The following is a 17,134-nucleotide window of genomic DNA, read 5'->3' as shown; positions in this document are numbered from 1 at the left end:
ACCCTCTTTAAACCATATGATATCTTCACCACAAGATCTACACAGGGCATGGTGATCCACCAAAACTTCATGAGGATGATTGTAGATGGATAATAACTGCAGTTTTAACAACATGGTACACACTTCAGGAGCATTCATATCTGTAATGTATCTGTAATGGTACATTAACTTTAAACTGAAGCACTATGGCTTTCCCTTGAAATTTGTGTGATGTTTTCAACCTGCTCTTGATAATTGTGATAACTCCTCTGATGCAGAAAAATACCTCAGATTGATCAAGAAGGCATTTCACATCTTGTCCAACGTTGACAGTCTTGTGTGCTGTTTAAAGGTAAAACAAGTGAACCATTTAAAATAAAAGAAATGTAGATAAACTGTTGGAAAAGACTGATGGGCAACAATTAACAGGTTAGAAAATGCTGTGCCTGGAATGGTTAAATACACAATTGGCACTGAACCACAGGGAGTTTGCAGATCCAAGATATTTCTAAAAATGTATTTGTTTTGTGATCATTGCTGGCTGGTCAGCGTTTATTGCCCGTCCCTAGTTACCCTTGAGAAGGGGGTGGTGAGCTGCCTTCTTGAACTGCTGTTGTCCACCTGCTGTGGGTTGACCCACAATGCCATTAGGGAGGGAATTCCAGGATTTTGACCCAGCGGCAGTGAAGGAACAGCAATATAATTTCCAAGTCAAGATAGTGAATGGCTTGGAAGGGAACTTGAAGGTGGTGGTGTGCCCATGTATCTGCTGCCCTTGTCCTTCTCGATGTAAGTGGTTGTGGGTTTGGAAGGTGCTGTCTGAGGATCTTTGGTGAATTTTGGTCTGACCTAACCACATATTGATTTAGCACTAGTCAAATAAGCCACTACTTCCATATACTTCAACACCTCCAAATTGGCAAAGAGCAAGAATCAAGGAAAAAGCAAAGAACCGTTCATCCTCACTATCAAAAACGTACACAGTTCTAGTCTGGAGTTTAACAGCAGGTGATGAGAAAATTAAGGCTCTATCTCAACTTCTTTGCAAGTCATATTTTTTGGAAAAAAGATTTCTATTGCCCAAACTTAGACGGGAACAATATTTAAATTAAGTATTCACCGAAGCAATGTGAGGAGAGAAATGATACAGAATTCAAAAGGCACAAAGGGAAAAAAATGAATTGAGTTTGGAAAGCCTACACTCAAGTTCACTTCAATGGCCACAGCATTTAAAAAGGCTCACTATCCCACAGATCTTAATTAAATTTACTTTCAAAATTAGTGAAGGGCAAATCTTAAATTGTTTCCACTCCAGTTTTGTCAGAATTATCTTGGAGTAAATTTCACAAGGATGCAAAAAACAAAATGTTGTATAAATATGAACTCGGATAATGATTAAATCTAGGTTGCTTCTGGGCTCAAATAGGGGAAGAATCTCTTTAATAAATCTTTACAACTTATTTAAAGTGTTCCAGGTGTTTGAACTTTCATAAGGAAGGGTTGGGCATTATCTTTGCCATCAGCTCGTGGTATTCGCTGACAGATGTGAAATCTTATCAAGAAAAACGAGTGGATCTTTTTTTCTTCTGTGGTTGTTGGTTTATAATTCCATCCAAGCATTCTACTACAAATGTCTGTCTGTCTCCCCTATGGAAGCGTAATTTATTTTAACTCGATGTCTAAACATGCAGTAGTACCCAAAACAAGCATTCTGATGATGGTCGGTCTCCTTTATTGTGTGTGAGCTTTTCCTTAATATGAAGTATATTTCTAAAGGACACCGGTAGTTTCTACTTCTACCAGTCTTTGGTTATCTAGTCATGCTGAACGTGAAGTTTTTATTGGCCAGATAAATATCAGGGGTCTTCCTAACAATGCATGGCTATTCAATGAGCCCACATACACTGGAAAATAGTTTTGACTACTTTTGCAGGTAGGAAAACATGGTAAGCAAGAATCTTGCAGTTATCTTAAGAAACATATCAGGCACAATTTCCTTCTTCACCAAGTGATGGATTGCTTTAGTAAGAATGCAACAGATTTCCAAATCCCTTTTGTACTGTCCATTTAGCACCCTCGGCACTGGAGGAACGCTGTCTCATTTTTACTGTATCAGTTGTAGATGATAGAAATGACAAATAAAAAGCTTACTCTCCACTCTACTCTGCTCCTTTGTTTACTTTATGCTCTTCAAACACTAAGTCTAAACTAAATTTAAAGGTTACTCGCTTTGATACCTTAGATCATAAGCTTCAATACTATGTTGCAGGTCTTTTCCTAAACTATCCTTCTTTACAAAGTTGTCAATGCTGCCAGGAAAGCATTAAACAAATAGTTAGAACATTGTCTCCTTCACAGTTCAGAACATAGATCAAGAACCAGAACTTACTGATTTAAAGTGATTGGAAAAAAACAGTAACATTATGCTTCATGATGGATTGAAGGGAGCTGATGGTCATGGGTCCTTACATTTTAAAGGCCATCATTTCATTTTCATTAGAAAATCTGAATACATCTTGAAGTGGAATGAACACTTCACTCAATAACAAACCTGTTTTGCTCTTTACTTTCATAGAAAAACTTACAGGCAGTGACTTCCTGAAGAATAACCCAAACAATTTCCTGCTGACTGCACACTCTTCTTTAGTTGTCTTTCCAAATGACCAAACATTAGCCAATACCTGTCAACGCAGAGTAGTTCCACTTCATAATTTTTTTTCACAAATTAATGAATGGAAGCCTGTATGTCTAATTCCCATATACTTTCACGGTTATGCTTTCCCTTCAGAATCATGTTTTAAAAACTAAAGATTTGTTGAAAAAAATGTCCTTGTGCACTTGAGAAATCTCAGCGACCCTGGAGCTGCTGATTTCCTGGGGATTTTCTGTTACACGTTGACTACAAGTAGATTAGATATTTTTTCTTGATCCCCTATTCAAAGCAGCTGTTGGTAGAGCTTACTCATGGGTAGCATTGATATAAAATTGCAATGATTATATGCTTGAAGATTGTGAAGCCTCCCAGTGTACTCCTCATTCATAACTGGTTGTTTATTATCCCATTACATTAGTTATTCACTATTCATATCATGTGATGTTTCTCTAGTTCTATTCCTCCAAGCAAACTGTTAACCAATAGCATTCCAAACACAAGAAATGTTCTCTGAACTGTTTTGTTTTCCTACATGACCTTATCAAGATACAAAGCACAGCATAAATTCTGCTGAACCTCTTCAACTCACCCATACCCAGTGTTGCCCTTGCAGTTTCTGGCAAATTGTGATTTCATGGAATAGTAGTCTTTATAATGTGCAAGCAGGCCATTCAGCCCACCGAGTCTACACTGACCCTCTGAAGAACATCCCACCCAGACCCACCCCCTTACCCTATTCTTATAGTCCTGTATTTTCCATGTCTAATCCATCTAGCCTGTACATCCCTGGACTCTATACGCAATTTAGCACCTAACTTCCACATCTTTGGACTGCCAGAGGAAGCCATAGCACCTGGAGGAGACCCACGCAGACACAGGGAGAATGTGCAAACTCCACACAGACCGACGAACCTAAGTCCCTGCCACTGTGAGGTAGCAATGTTAACCCCTAAGCCACCTCGCTTTCTCATCTCCATACACTTTTCTTCCTTTCAGGAATAGAGTGGAATTTCCAGAGAGCTCATAATAAGTCTTAATGTGCACTGCTTAAAAAGACTATAACTGCTTGTAATGACATCCCAAAGTAAGCACAAAACAGCCAGCTGACTCCCAATGTTTGGAGTTTCTCAGTATTTCCAATTTATATACAGACTGGTCAGATGAAATATTACAACTGCGCAGAATCATCAGATCTAGCAGAGGTTCAAAATGTGTAACTTGTTTGCAACTCTTGTAATGAATGTACTAATAAAAACTTTCCAAATTACGACATTATTTGTTTTTCTTTGAATTGTGGGTTTAGGGAAATCAAATAGGAAACACGTTAGAACAGCAACAGGTCAACTGTTCAACAACTGGAGAGGAACAATCATGAAATAAAGTCAACAGGGTGAGCGCACTGTGGAATTAAGCTAAGAAAGAGCACAGATTCCATTTAGGAATATAAACACTTGGGAACATTCACCAGCCAGAGTGAGAGGGGCTGTGGAACCATCTACCATGACAGATTTCAATATCAGTGAGAATAAGAACAATTTAAATCTGACACCTTATGTCAGATTCCACCAATTGTAATTAACAAATATTCTGTCCTCAACTATTAAAGGAACCAGTTCAATGCTATTCAAGTATCAAGTGCACCATGGAAACCATTCTGATGTGTACACTGGTATTTATAGTAAAGCTGACTGAAACCAGAGTTGAATTACATGTCTGCTAGGACTACTTTATTCTTTGTACTCATCTCTCACACTGCAGCAGTATCAACTGTACAGAAATTGTTACGCTAAAACAGATAGTCTTGATGACAGATTACTTCACTATTATAAGCAAATTGGCACTCATTTCCTTTTCTTTTCCCATCTCATTTTTCCAAATTGCATTCTTCACATTTCTGGGCATTTGAATAATTATTTGATGAAAAATGGATTCCGCACACTGTACTGACCTAAGTAGATAATGTACTACTTTTCATTCACAAGCTAGAGGCATATTAGGGAAAACACAGATGGGAATATTTGCAGAATGTTCACGTGAACTTGCAATATTGCAATGTGAAATAAAGTCTAAACATTTTTCAGACTGATGATAGTTGATATTTCAGTGACTGATTCACATATTAAGCTACCTGCAGCCATTCCACAGTTTATGAGCACTATAGTGATATATATCTGGGAAATCCAATTTCTGCGGTGAGTGCTTTTGCACAATAGCAACAACGTGAATTTACCAAGTACCATATGCATTCGGAGTGTAAACCCCAGATCAGGGTGATGGGTGGGGTATGGCAAAACTATTTATTGAACAGATGAACTTTGAAGAGAGTACTCAAGATGGAAACATAAGTGTAGAGAGGAAACTACTGAGAGTTGGATAAGGTGGCTGAAGATTAGAGTGGTGTTGGAAAAGCACAGCAGGTCAGGCAGCATCCGAGGAACAGGAATGTCGACGTTTTGGGCAGGAGCCCTTCATCAGGAATGAGGCTGGAAGCCTCAGAGATGGAGAGATAAATGGGATGGGGGTGGGGCTGGGGAGAAGGTAGTTGAGAGTGCAATAGGTAGATGGAGGAAGGGGTAAAGGTGATAGGTTGGAGAGGAGGGTGGAGTGGATAGGTGGAAAGGAAGGTTGACAGGTGGGACAGGTCATGAGGATGATGCTGAGCTGGAAGTTTGGAACTGGGGTGATGTGGGGGAAGGAGAAATGAGAAAATTGGTGAAGTCCACATTGATGCCCTGGGGTTGAAGCATTCCAAGGCGGAAGATGAGATGTTCTTCCTCCAGGTGTCGGGTGGTGAGGGAGCGGCGGTGGAGGCGGCCTAGGACCTGCATATCCTCGGCAAAGTGGACGGGGGAGTTGAAATGTTCGGCCACAGGGGGATAGGGTTGATTGATGCGGGTGTCCCAGAGATGTTCCCTGAAACTCTCTGCGAGAAGGCGTCCAGTCTTCCCAATGTAAAGGAAACCACATCGGGAGCAAAGGATACAATAAATGATGTGTGGAAGTGCAGGTAAAACTTTGATGGATGTGGAGGGGGGAGGTGTGGGTGCACGTTTTGCAATTCCTGCGATGGCAGGGGAAGGTGCTAGGAGGGGAGGGTGGATTGTTGGGGTCGTGGACCTGACCAGGAAGTCACGGAGGGAACGGTCTTTGTGGAAAGGGGATTGGGGTGGGGAGGGAAATATATCCCTGGTGGTGGGGTCCATTTGTAGGTGGCAGAAATGTCGGCCAATGATGCAGAGGTTGGTGGGATGGAAGGTGAGGACTGTGTGGGTTCTGTCTTGTTGCGGTTGGAGAGATGGGGTTTGAGAGCATGAGGTGTGGGACGCCGATGAGATGCGTTGGAGGGCATCTTCAACCACGTGGGAGGGGAAATTACGTTCTTCCAGTCTCGTTCCTGATGAAGGGCTCCTGCCTGAAACGTTGATTTTCCTGCTCCTCAGATGCTGCCTGACCTGCTGAGCTTTTCTGGCACCACTCTTGACTCTAATCTCCAGCATCTGCAGTCCTCACTTTCGCCTAAGGTAGCTGAAGGCTACCCTTTCAGGAGTAGTGCAGAGAAAGAGCACAGATTCACAAAACCAGGAATTGAACAATATTATTTGTCAGTAATATAAACTCGTCTTATGAAGAGTCTATGCTACATTGCTCATCACCCTGCTCAAACAATTGCACACCAGCATGAGTGAGACCGTGATCTTCGCCTTCGGGTTTGGGGAGTGGTCAGACCATTCTCACACTCAGCCCAACTGAAAAGTCAAAATCACAAAGCAGTGTTGATGATTTAATGGACAAAATTTGGTATGATAGTCTTCGACAACAGGCCGAGTTTGAAGTCCTGTAAGTGCACTGTGAGTAAACATTAATATCTCAACACACCACATTCAAATACATCGTCCATTCAGGATAAAATATAAGAATGTTGGTTTGATCAAAGTTATGTTGTTCCAGTGAAGTTACACAGTGTGTTTATTAAATACGGCAGAGTTTAACTCTTTAAGATCACAATCTCAATTCATCAGTCCTGGCAGTTCCACCAGGCACCAAATGTTTTTATATCTGCTTTCAATGAAAACAAAGCATAAATTCTACCTCACTGTTATCTTCCTGCCTTTTCAAACAAGGACCTCAGATCATAACCCATTATACTTTATCATGAATAGAGCAGCTGATGAACCAATTTTAAACAGGAAGCTGTAAATTTCCCAGTCACATTTGCAGCAAAGCTTACATGAAAAAAATGGAGAAGTTGCAGGGATAAACAGTGCTGACTGCTTGGCAAAGGAAGTCAGACAAATCCATCTCCAATAATATTATTAAACTGCTGAACTTGACAACAGCCACATATTTCATTTCTCTAATGAGTTGTTATGATGTTTTTAGATGGATGTTTAGATTAATTGCTGAATAACTTCAACCTCTTCAAATCAGGCTGTCTATCCTGTTCGACTGTTCTGGTACTTTCCATAGAAACAAGCAGCCTCAAGTGCACTGTTTGAATTTACTCACAATTCAGGTGCCAACAAATAATCCGCTGTTTATTAAAGGGACCATCAGTACTCAATACAGTTCAGGTACCCTAAATGGTGCAGCTAAGCACTCTGGAACTTTCGAAGATCTTTGCTATTTCCCAGCTTGCCTGGAACTCTGATTATGGGATTAAGTTACCAGCAAAAAAAAAGACTCAAATTTGATCCTTGATCAATGTGGAGGTGACTGACACCACACAACCTAGCACTAGAATTCCTGTGGATTGCTTAGAGAATAAAAATCAGCTACGGTTCCTATATTCAGTGACCTTAGCGGAATGTGATCTTCCCCCACTACCAGTCAGTAGAAAGTTAACCTTGTCTGTGGCCCTCAACAACAGAAAAGCTCCATTAGTCCCAGTGCTAAAATATTTTTTTTGTTAAAGTGCAAGGGGTCAGTAGCAGCTGTGAACCACACCCTGCAAGATCAGCATCCATTTTTAAACCAAATTACCTGAAAGATATAATAATATCTCAAGGACCATTCGCCTTCATGAGTGATGTGTAGATGTGAGACACGGGCCATGCATCAGTTAGGCATCAAGAACTGACTTCCAGCAGCACAGGAGAACTCATCCATACTGAATTAACCCCTTGTGCTTCGTAGCATCTCCTAATAAACATGCATTATCAAGCAGACGAGTGGGATTTTCAAGAAATACAGATCAGGAACCGACAAACGCCGGCACTGGACTCAAAAGGTTCATTAGAGAAGGCGGCCAATAGAATGTCGGATTCTCGGGGGCCCATATAGTTGGGGACGGCTCCTGAATCTGGAGAGCCCATAGGAGGCAATGGGTACTGGGAAATGATTAATCAGCGACCCCATTACCAGAATCGGGCCTAGATGAAGTATGAGAGAATCTTGAGGGTGGTTACAATTCTGGTCACCAGCCACTAAAGGACTAAATAAAAATACCCCATTGGACATAATGAGGAAAGCCCACCGCTGTGACAGAAACTGCCATGGTTTCTACCAGTTCTCAGAGCAGCACTTCCTTGTATTGAATGGAGAGTCTGGTTCTGATGTCTATGCAGCCTGCCACTAAAACAGCCTTCAGACATTTCAGATTGCTTTTGCATTGGCTGAGATATCAGGCTGCCCCCCGGTAGAGCTAGCTTCAAGGATCTTAACTGGAAGTGGTGGAGGCTGGTACAATTACAACATTTAAAAGGCATCTGGCTGGGTATATAAATAGGAAGGGTTTAGAGGGATATGGGCCAAGTACTGACAATTAGGGCTAGATTAGGTTAGGATATCTGGTCTTCATGGATGAGTTGGACTGAAGGGTCTGTTTCAGTGCTGTACATCTCTATAACTCTATGGTTACCTGCTACAGGCAGCCGGTTAACCACTCCCATCCTCACTGTGGTTCCCACAGAATTTTGGGGAAGCAGGAACATGTCACACAGAACCAGCTTGATGGAACCCGCTTCCTGTTTTCAGGCCCCGGGTCTCCAGTCATAGCTTCAGAGGCTACAGAAAATTTAGCAGCAGACTCCCTTTACTTCTGATATGCCTCTGACTCTTATGGAAGCATGTAAAAGAACCATAAAATGAGGAGATATCCTTATGCGTTACATAATTGCCAGCAGGAAAGAACATGTTTAAAATTAAAAAAACTGAATTAGCAGTACCCACACCCACCAACTTCCTTGCACTGACTTTGCTTTGAATTTGATACAGGATATCTGTCCAAAATGATTCTGGAATGTGTGCTGAAATCCAGTTAAAGTTGTAACATATCACTTTTATTCTTTATTTTATGAGTTAAGTTCATTATCTGTTCTCCAGACTATTTCCAGATTTTATTTCCTGTTTCCTGTCTCCAGTTCTCTTGCTTCCAACACAAGTCAATCAAGACCTGGAAATTCTGAAAACGTGATTTTAAATTTGCTAATGTATTCATAATAATACTCAAACTTTATGCATTATGAATAAAACAATCACTTAGATTAACACATGTCTGGAATAAAGATTAGAAGAAATAAGGCTAGATAGCAAGACCATATTCAGTGTCAGCACAAAGGATTTCTGATGACAGCTTGCATTTCTAAAACTTAAAAGACACATTGAATATACACATGTAACAATGGCTATTTAGTACACAGGTAGTTCAGATTCTTTTTTGGTACTTCTTTCAAAACAATAAAACATTTGGAGGGACTTTAAACATGTATTGTGTTTTTCTTTGTAGTTTTCCCATGCACCCACACCATCCACTGGATGTGTGACATGGGCATGCATCAGTTAGGGACCAAGAGCTTACTGTCAGTAGCACAGGAGCACCTAATGTTCACTGTCTATCCCTTCCTGCTGAGGTCAGAGAAATACAATCTCCTTTGTTCCTCCCCAGCTTTCAGATGAGACAGAAAACTTACCATGTGGGCAAACCATCGGGGCAGCACCCTCCGACATAACAGAGAAATCTTTTAATTTGCAAAGATGTTGAGAGTGAGGGGAAAGGGGTCAGTAGCACCATATGAACACTGATTTCTTGGTTTCCCTGCATTCTGCGCACATTTTGGCACCAATAGGTTCCTGCTCCTCCTGGTCGACACAGACATCTGTGAAGGCTTCCAGAAGCCCAGTAAAACCCAGCAAGACTTTCAGTGCTGGGAACAAGGGGCCAGGAAACACTTGGGCTGAAACCAGGATGTTGGGAATACTGGAAAAGCATTCTTCATGTGTTTGGCATCATTTTCTATTTAGTTCAGCTACCTCAATCCCATTTCCCTGCACCTGATCCAACTTGCTCATTCCTGTCAAAATCATTTTACTTTCAATGTGATCGCATCACAAAGTTTATCTGGTGCTCTCCTACTCCATCCGTTCCGTAGCACAATGGTCCACTCCTCAATCATTCCCAACAACTCCTCTCCTTCCCATCGCGACACAGGAAATGTAACCAATGTCCTCTTAGCACCTCTTTTCTTACTTTCCTTTTATCAAGCCTCTAGACATTCCTGCCAGGTAGAACAGTTATTCACTTGCATTTCTTCCAATTCAGTGGACTGCCCTTGCTGCTCCTTTTGTGACACTCTTCCTCTGTCGTATTGGGAAGACCAAAGACAAACTGGGGAGCTGAACACCTCCATCCAGCCTGCCAGTGGGATCTCAAATTTCCAGAGTCCTACCATTTTAATTCTTCACTCTACTTTCACCTTTCAGTCCTCAGCTTCATGCGCTATTCCAATGAAGGTCAAGGAACACCAGCTCATCTTTCAACCAGACACTTTACAGACTCCTGATCTTGACATTTGTAATGATGCTGCTCCTTTAACAAGGGTATAGTGTCGTTGGCTTTTCTCCCCCAGAGATCATAAAAGACACAGAAAAGTTGACGTTTGAAGGGTTTTAGGGCCAATTTGATTACAGCTAACAGGTACTGCCTCAGGCAAAGGGCTTTCACGTTTCAAAAAAAAATCTGTTTTAATGAAAGGGGAGTGGCCAGTTCTCCCAGCTCAGCTTTTCTCTGGTTTGGTTTGGTCTGGCTATTCACTGAGAGCAGTCAAGCAGCTGTAAAAGCTGGTGGACCCAAAGAAGCAGGTCCATGCTAATCCTCCCTCTCTCGGACATCTATCCTATAAGACCCTGAGTTTGATTTTACTTTTTGTGCCAAGGGGTGCTTATGGGGATTGTTGCCAGTATTTGGAACAGCATCAGTAAGTTGAGATGATCTGTTGGGTTTTCGGATCGGTTAAGTTATTCAGTATTCTGTTCTCTTTTGTTTGTGTTCCATTTGGTAATTTTGTAAATAAATGCTGTTTTGTTTTAAAATTAAGTGGTTTGACCAACTGCATCCCTCCTGGAATATCTGTGTTACACCTGCTTAAAACAACTAGCTAAGTTAGCATCTGGGCTACTTTCTTGAAATGTTTTGAGGGGGACTGGCCTGGTCCATTACACATTGAATTAAATTATTTCAGTTCATGGCCTCCACCCCATGTCTTTGTGACAGCTGCTCTTGGCCTTAATATTCCTGGTCTTATTAGGACCTCTTGAAAAATCTTCTGTTGTTTTACCTGTTCCATTGCCATCTCCTTTTGCCTAATTCAATGAAGCATCAATCTGAATGATCCCCTCTCCACAAATGCTGCCAGACATGCTGAATATCACTAACATTTTCATTATTTAATTTCTGGTTTCTGGCAGCCACATTGCTTTGCTCTTGTCTTTGTTAAGGTCTCCCCATGCCCAGTACATTTCCATAACAGCCAACTACCTTCCCCGATTGTACTGTGTGCATACTTATGGAAAATTCAAAACCCAGGAAGGTTGGAGGTTTGGTGCTAACTTGAAGGGCTGAATGGCCTCTTTCCACACCATAGGATTTTACGATTCTATGATATATTGGAGACCATTTATTCTGCAGACTGAAGTACCTTTAAATTTGGTGGTCAACTTTACAGAAGGGTTTTCCTGTTGCTCAGTCAATGGCCAACAAAAAATGGAGTAAAAATTAAATAAAGTGGGTCTGTTGATATGCATTAGTCATCACACGGTTAAATTCCCGTCAAGGAAGGGTGCACATCATACACGTACATTCAGATTAAAATATCATTTTTAGCAAGCCTCCTGTATCATCGAAGTTACAGGAAAACAACTTAATCATGAGAGACTACAGTGCCTGAGGTCAGATGGAATTATTAAGCAGAGTGGATATAAATTGTCATTTGGGTTAACGCCCATATTTTCTGTTAGATTTTGTTGAGGAGGATTTACAGATTTAAACTTTAATTGTTATAGGGCAATAAATGTGGAGTTTTTAAAAGAAGGTTTTTTTCAGCATTGATGTACAATGAACAATATCGAGTCAATTGTCTATTGATGTTGGTGAAAAGGAAAATTGCAGGTGTGTAAACAATGTCAAATCGGATATTGCTCATTTTACATCACTGTAAAAAGTCAAAAATGCCCTAGTCTTTGTGGCCTTTATTTTCATCCAATATTTCATGATTTACAATAAAATTTCATAATTTAATGAAATAAAAACATAAAATGATGGAAATACTCAGGCAACATCTCTCTCGGGAGTAAAACAGAGTTAGAGTTTCAGATCTGTAATCCTTTGTCAAATCAAGCTTCCACAAGTTTCTGTTATAATTCCAGACTTCCAGCATCTGTAGCATTTTGTTCTGGTATTAAAATGGAGCTGACCTTTTAAAGTAACTGAGCTGAAGTCCAGTATCAAAGTTAATATCAGTTACAAAAATACATACAATGTAAAACAGAAAGCAACAGGGAAAAACTTCGATTCACTGAGTTGCCCCTAAGTCAAGAAACAAACAAAAAAACTGAGGACCAAAACTAATCCCAAAAGTGTTATGAATGAATCATGGAGGTGACCTAATAACCAGAATACTGCACAGGGTAAAACAAGAGCCATTTGTTAACTTGGACATCTGAAAAGAATTTTAAAAAAGAAAATAAATTGTCTACAAATCATCTATCCTGGAAAAAGTGAGTTTCCTTTCAACAGACATGGTATTACACTGACTATATGCACTGTCCTTTCTCAGGCAACATCCCTAGTATGAAGGCACTGGTTATGGTTAACCTCCTGTAATGCTGGGCTATATCACTTACATGCCTGACTCAAGAGTTCCAAAACCCAGCCTTCCATTCTGAACTTTGCCCTCCCAAGAGGGCAGAAGAAATGCTTCAAGAGTATCCTCAAAGCCTCACAGAAACAGCGAAACTAGAAGCAGGAGTAGGCCATTCGGGTTTTCAAACCTGCTCCACCATGCAATATGATGATGGCCGATTGTGTATTTCAATGCCATATCCCCCAGTTTCTCCTCAAAATCCACAATACCCTTTAAAATTTTTTTTAAAATTGCTTTGACACACACACACACAGTAATATGGCGTCCATAGGCTTACTACGCATTGAGTGCAGACACATCTTTACCTCATGCCTAAATGGCCTACCCTGGATCCTGAGACTATGTCCCTTGGTTTTGGTCCTACCAGGGTAAACATCCTCTTTGCATCTAGTCTCATCAGCCCTTTTCAATAAAATCCCCTCACATTCTTCTAAACTCTATCAAACTTAGGCCTAAATAAACTAATCTCTTGATAAAGAACTGCCCTGCCATCCTTGGTATTAGCCTAGTAAACCTTTGCTGTACCCTCTCTCTCACACATATATCCTTTCTTAAGGAGGAAGTCTTGTATTGCACACAATATTCCAGCTGTCGTACAAAGGCCCTGTGTCACTGCAGTAAGTCATTCCTGATTCTGAACGCAAATTCTCTTCCAATAAAGGGGTGTGTGTGTGTGTGTCTGTGTGTGTGTGTGTGTGTGTGTCTGTGTGTGTTTTCTAACATGTCACCATTTAAATAATATTCTTTCTTTCTCCTTTTCACACCAAAGTATATAACTTTATATTTAACCATGTTGTACTGCATCTGCCATGTGCTGAGTGAGTGGGAAACTTGTCTAAATCAGAATTAACCCTCTAAATCCTCATCACAATTTACAATCCTACCTAGTTTGTCAAAACCTATAATTCTAGGTTTGAACACATACCTCCACAGCATTAACTTGGGCCTCTGGATTACTAGCCCTGTTATACTACCACTATCCCACCATTAGTCCCTGGTTAGACTCAACAACATTGCTGTCACTCAGGAGTCGCATGTTGGCCAGACTGGGTAGGGGCGGCAGATTTCCCTCCCGAAAAGATATTAGTGAACCAGATGAGATTTTAGGACCACTGATAGTTTCACAGTCATCTTTACTTAGACAGGACTTACTAACCAAATTTCTCCAGCTGGCATAGTGTGATTTTACCCCATGTCTCCAATGTATTCGGCTGAGTCCCTGAATTACTACTCCAATAATATTACCACTGTACCACTGGCAAGATTGAGGTGGTGACAATTAGGTTCTGCTCAAATAGGTTAAGGCCTAAAGAAACAGATAATTGGGCTAATGATGTCACTGCACCATGGTTACTATGATTCATTATAATCCCTCATCAATTAAGTTTACACACCAGCCATGAGGAAATTCAAGTCAGTCTCAGGTTGGACTGATTGTTTCCCTTCCCTCGCCATTTTCCTGGTCAGAGCTACTTTGGAGAAAGGCCAGTGCCATGTCTCACTCCATTGGTTATGGGTGATTTATAAGCTGGAGGAGAAGTGTACAGAAAAGCAGACAGATTTCACAGTTTCAGTACTGACGGTCGTCACAGTTGAACAGTCCATTGACACGCAGGTGCACACATGAAGAATGGATTTGTGGACAGCAAAGTACCACATTCCAGCGTGAGTCAATGCTTATTGTATCGGCTGTAAACTTATCAGAAACTCACAGTACAGTGAACAAACATTTTCAGAACGGGCCTGCGAACCACAAAAAGATCAAACGTCCTGCTTGTCACAACACAAAGTGGTCAACTAGAACAGAAACAGCCAATTAATGGAAAGGGCAATCAAGGCTCATCTATTCATCAAAAACATCTGTATGCTTATTGACTCTTCGCTAAAGCCTAATGAACATGAATAATTGAAGCCTGCAATCAAGATGCATGCTTTGCTAAGCTGACATTGCCAAATAAAAAAAGACATTCCTTCACAATAATATCAGTCACTCAGTCATGTGCAAATATATTTTCATTTCAGTTACAGTTCTATATACTGCAATCTCCTCTTTCACCTACCTTATTGTAGTACTGTACTTGAACGGAGTGCCATTCTCCATCACTTACTCCCCCTGGGATGAAGGGTGCCACTGTGGTCGTAGACTCTCCTGTTAAACATGAGTGATTCAGTTAAGAGAGAAACTTTGTATGCATATAAAGCCACTGCCACATTATAATCCTAAAACTTCAAAAATAATGCATTACGATCCTAGACATTTCCAATGTTTGTTGCCTTCACTCCTTTCTTTTGAATAATATTGTCCTGGGGGAATGTAATTCCTGCTTCCTTGCCTGTTCCACCACAGTTTTACATCATTGTTATTTTCCTTCAACCCCTCATATGGTCTCAAAACTGTCAGATTGCTTGTCAACACCTGCTGCCAGCTGAAAAACTTTATCCTCAATTAGATATTTAGAAAAGTATAGTCATTGCCTTCGGTCCCTGCCACAAACTTGAGTCCCTCATCAAAATATTCAGTCAATGTATATCCAACATAAACAAATGGCAGACGCTAGAGAAAAAATGCCTCAGATATGTAGGAATACCAGTTTCTGAGAATCAATACCATTAGTGCGGTTTCACAAACAAAACAGCTTAATACAGTCGATGATCTCTCTCTCTCTCTCTCTCTCTCTCCTGCTCTTCCCCTTGTAAGATAAGATCCAATTCTCTCCTAAAAGCTGCTACTGAAACTGCTCCATATGCTACAATTATGAAGCTTTTAAGATAACATTTTGGGACGGTATCTTCAAATCTAAGGTAATTGCAGGGAGTTATGTAACCTTCTCTGCAATTTGTCTAACAGTAAGCCTTTGATTGTTAAATTTTGAAGGAAACAGCAGATTGCTTCACTGAAGTGAAATGCAAATCATCGCCAAGATCTGATAGAATCATAAAATCCCTGCAGGATGGGAGCAGGCCATTTGACTCGAGTGCACCGACCCTCTGAAGAGCATCCCATCCAGACTTACAACTGTCCTCCCCACCCCACCCCTAACCCTATAACCCTAATCCCCATAACTGCATATTTCTCGTGGCTAATCCACCTAATTTCCACATTCTTGGATATTATGGGCAGTTTGGCATGGCCAATCCACCTAACCTGCACATCTTACAACCGTGGGAGGAAACCAGAGCACTCGGAGTAAACCCTCACAGAGGCAGGGAGAATATGCAAACTGTGCAGACAATTGCCCAAGGATGGAATCAAACCTTGGTCCATGGCACTGTAAGGCAGCAGTGCTAACCACTGAACCACTGAACCGGCTGGTTGCACATTTACTTCGTGAGTAACAGCTGTACAAAGAGAAACAACTGCTGAGTCAATATGTTGTGGACTCTGAACCTTTACATAAAGGAACTAGGTTCTATTTATTGTGTGCTTTTTTAAAAGACCAAAATGGAGCAAGAATTTATAAAGACAAACATTCACAAGGTATTGAAAGGCTGGATGCAGGGTGGGTCTCACAATATCGATCTCTCTAAAAATTTACATTAGGTTGAGCACTTTGGAAGCACCCATCAGATCTTTAAACAAATGGAAAACAAATCAATGCACTGCCATCCCTTTTAATTATCATTAAGGAAGCTAATTTGTTAATGGAAGAGTACCTACAGCCAAGTTGTAATAACAGGTATAAGCACCTGGAAAATAAGTTCATAAACTTTTAAAAAAAATGTTAAGTAGTTTTCTTCTGAATAGGAGTAAACCATATGCATACACACACAGACACACACACACGTATGCATGCAGAGCTGTGCTACATTACTGGTGGAAGAAAATTTCTCAATTCTTGTCAATGTTCACTTGTTAAATGCCACTGCAACTAAATTAGCAGTGCCAACTTAAAAACATTTGAGTGCCAACTCAATTAAAACCTGCAATGCCGTGCTGCGTCTGATTTTGTCTTTGGAATGTCCTCTACAATAGATCTGACTTTCAGTTACACATAGCAACACAGTCCATCACAATTACACTTAAATGTCAAATCTTGAAAGAAGCTGCAAGAGTAATCTGAAGTATGTAACAAAGAAAATCTCACTGTCTGGCTTTCGTTTTCTGTAACAGTGCCTGGTTCACGTCCATCAACAGGTTGAACACTTATAAGTGAACTAAAAAAGAACACCTATAATGATCAGTCCGGTGCTCTGTTTGTGTAGATCATAAAACAGTACATGATGCACCACTGCAACATTTTCTTTGATGTTTGAGGTGATAGAAATGTGTAGTAATGCTGGAATGTTAAAATTCTGTCAGTGTAGCCTGTGCTGCTTTAGAATATCTAACACAATAAAATATAATTAGAACTCTGCATCGGGGAAC

General features: G+C 40.6%; 1 protein-coding gene across 3 annotated transcripts in view; it reads right to left on the bottom strand.

Annotated features, from left to right (window-relative positions):
• Window positions 1–17,134, bottom strand: part of celsr1a (cadherin EGF LAG seven-pass G-type receptor 1a) — a 313,982-nt gene that overhangs the window by 100,976 nt on the left and 195,872 nt on the right. For all 3 annotated transcript variants that reach the window (XM_043713695.2, XM_043713696.2, XM_043713697.2), the window contains exon 6: window positions 14,829–14,917. In XM_043713695.2, the coding sequence (XP_043569630.2) occupies window positions 14,829–14,917 (89 nt within the window). The remainder of the gene's footprint in view (window positions 1–14,828; window positions 14,918–17,134) is intronic.

The sequence above is a fragment of the Chiloscyllium plagiosum genome, unplaced genomic scaffold (genome assembly GCF_037043375.1).
Source record: "Chiloscyllium plagiosum isolate Xiang-an unplaced genomic scaffold, Cpla_swu_hap1 HiC_scaffold_23, whole genome shotgun sequence".
Taxonomy (NCBI): Eukaryota; Metazoa; Chordata; class Chondrichthyes; order Orectolobiformes; family Hemiscylliidae; genus Chiloscyllium; species Chiloscyllium plagiosum.
This window is presented reverse-complemented; position numbering and strand designations above follow the sequence as displayed.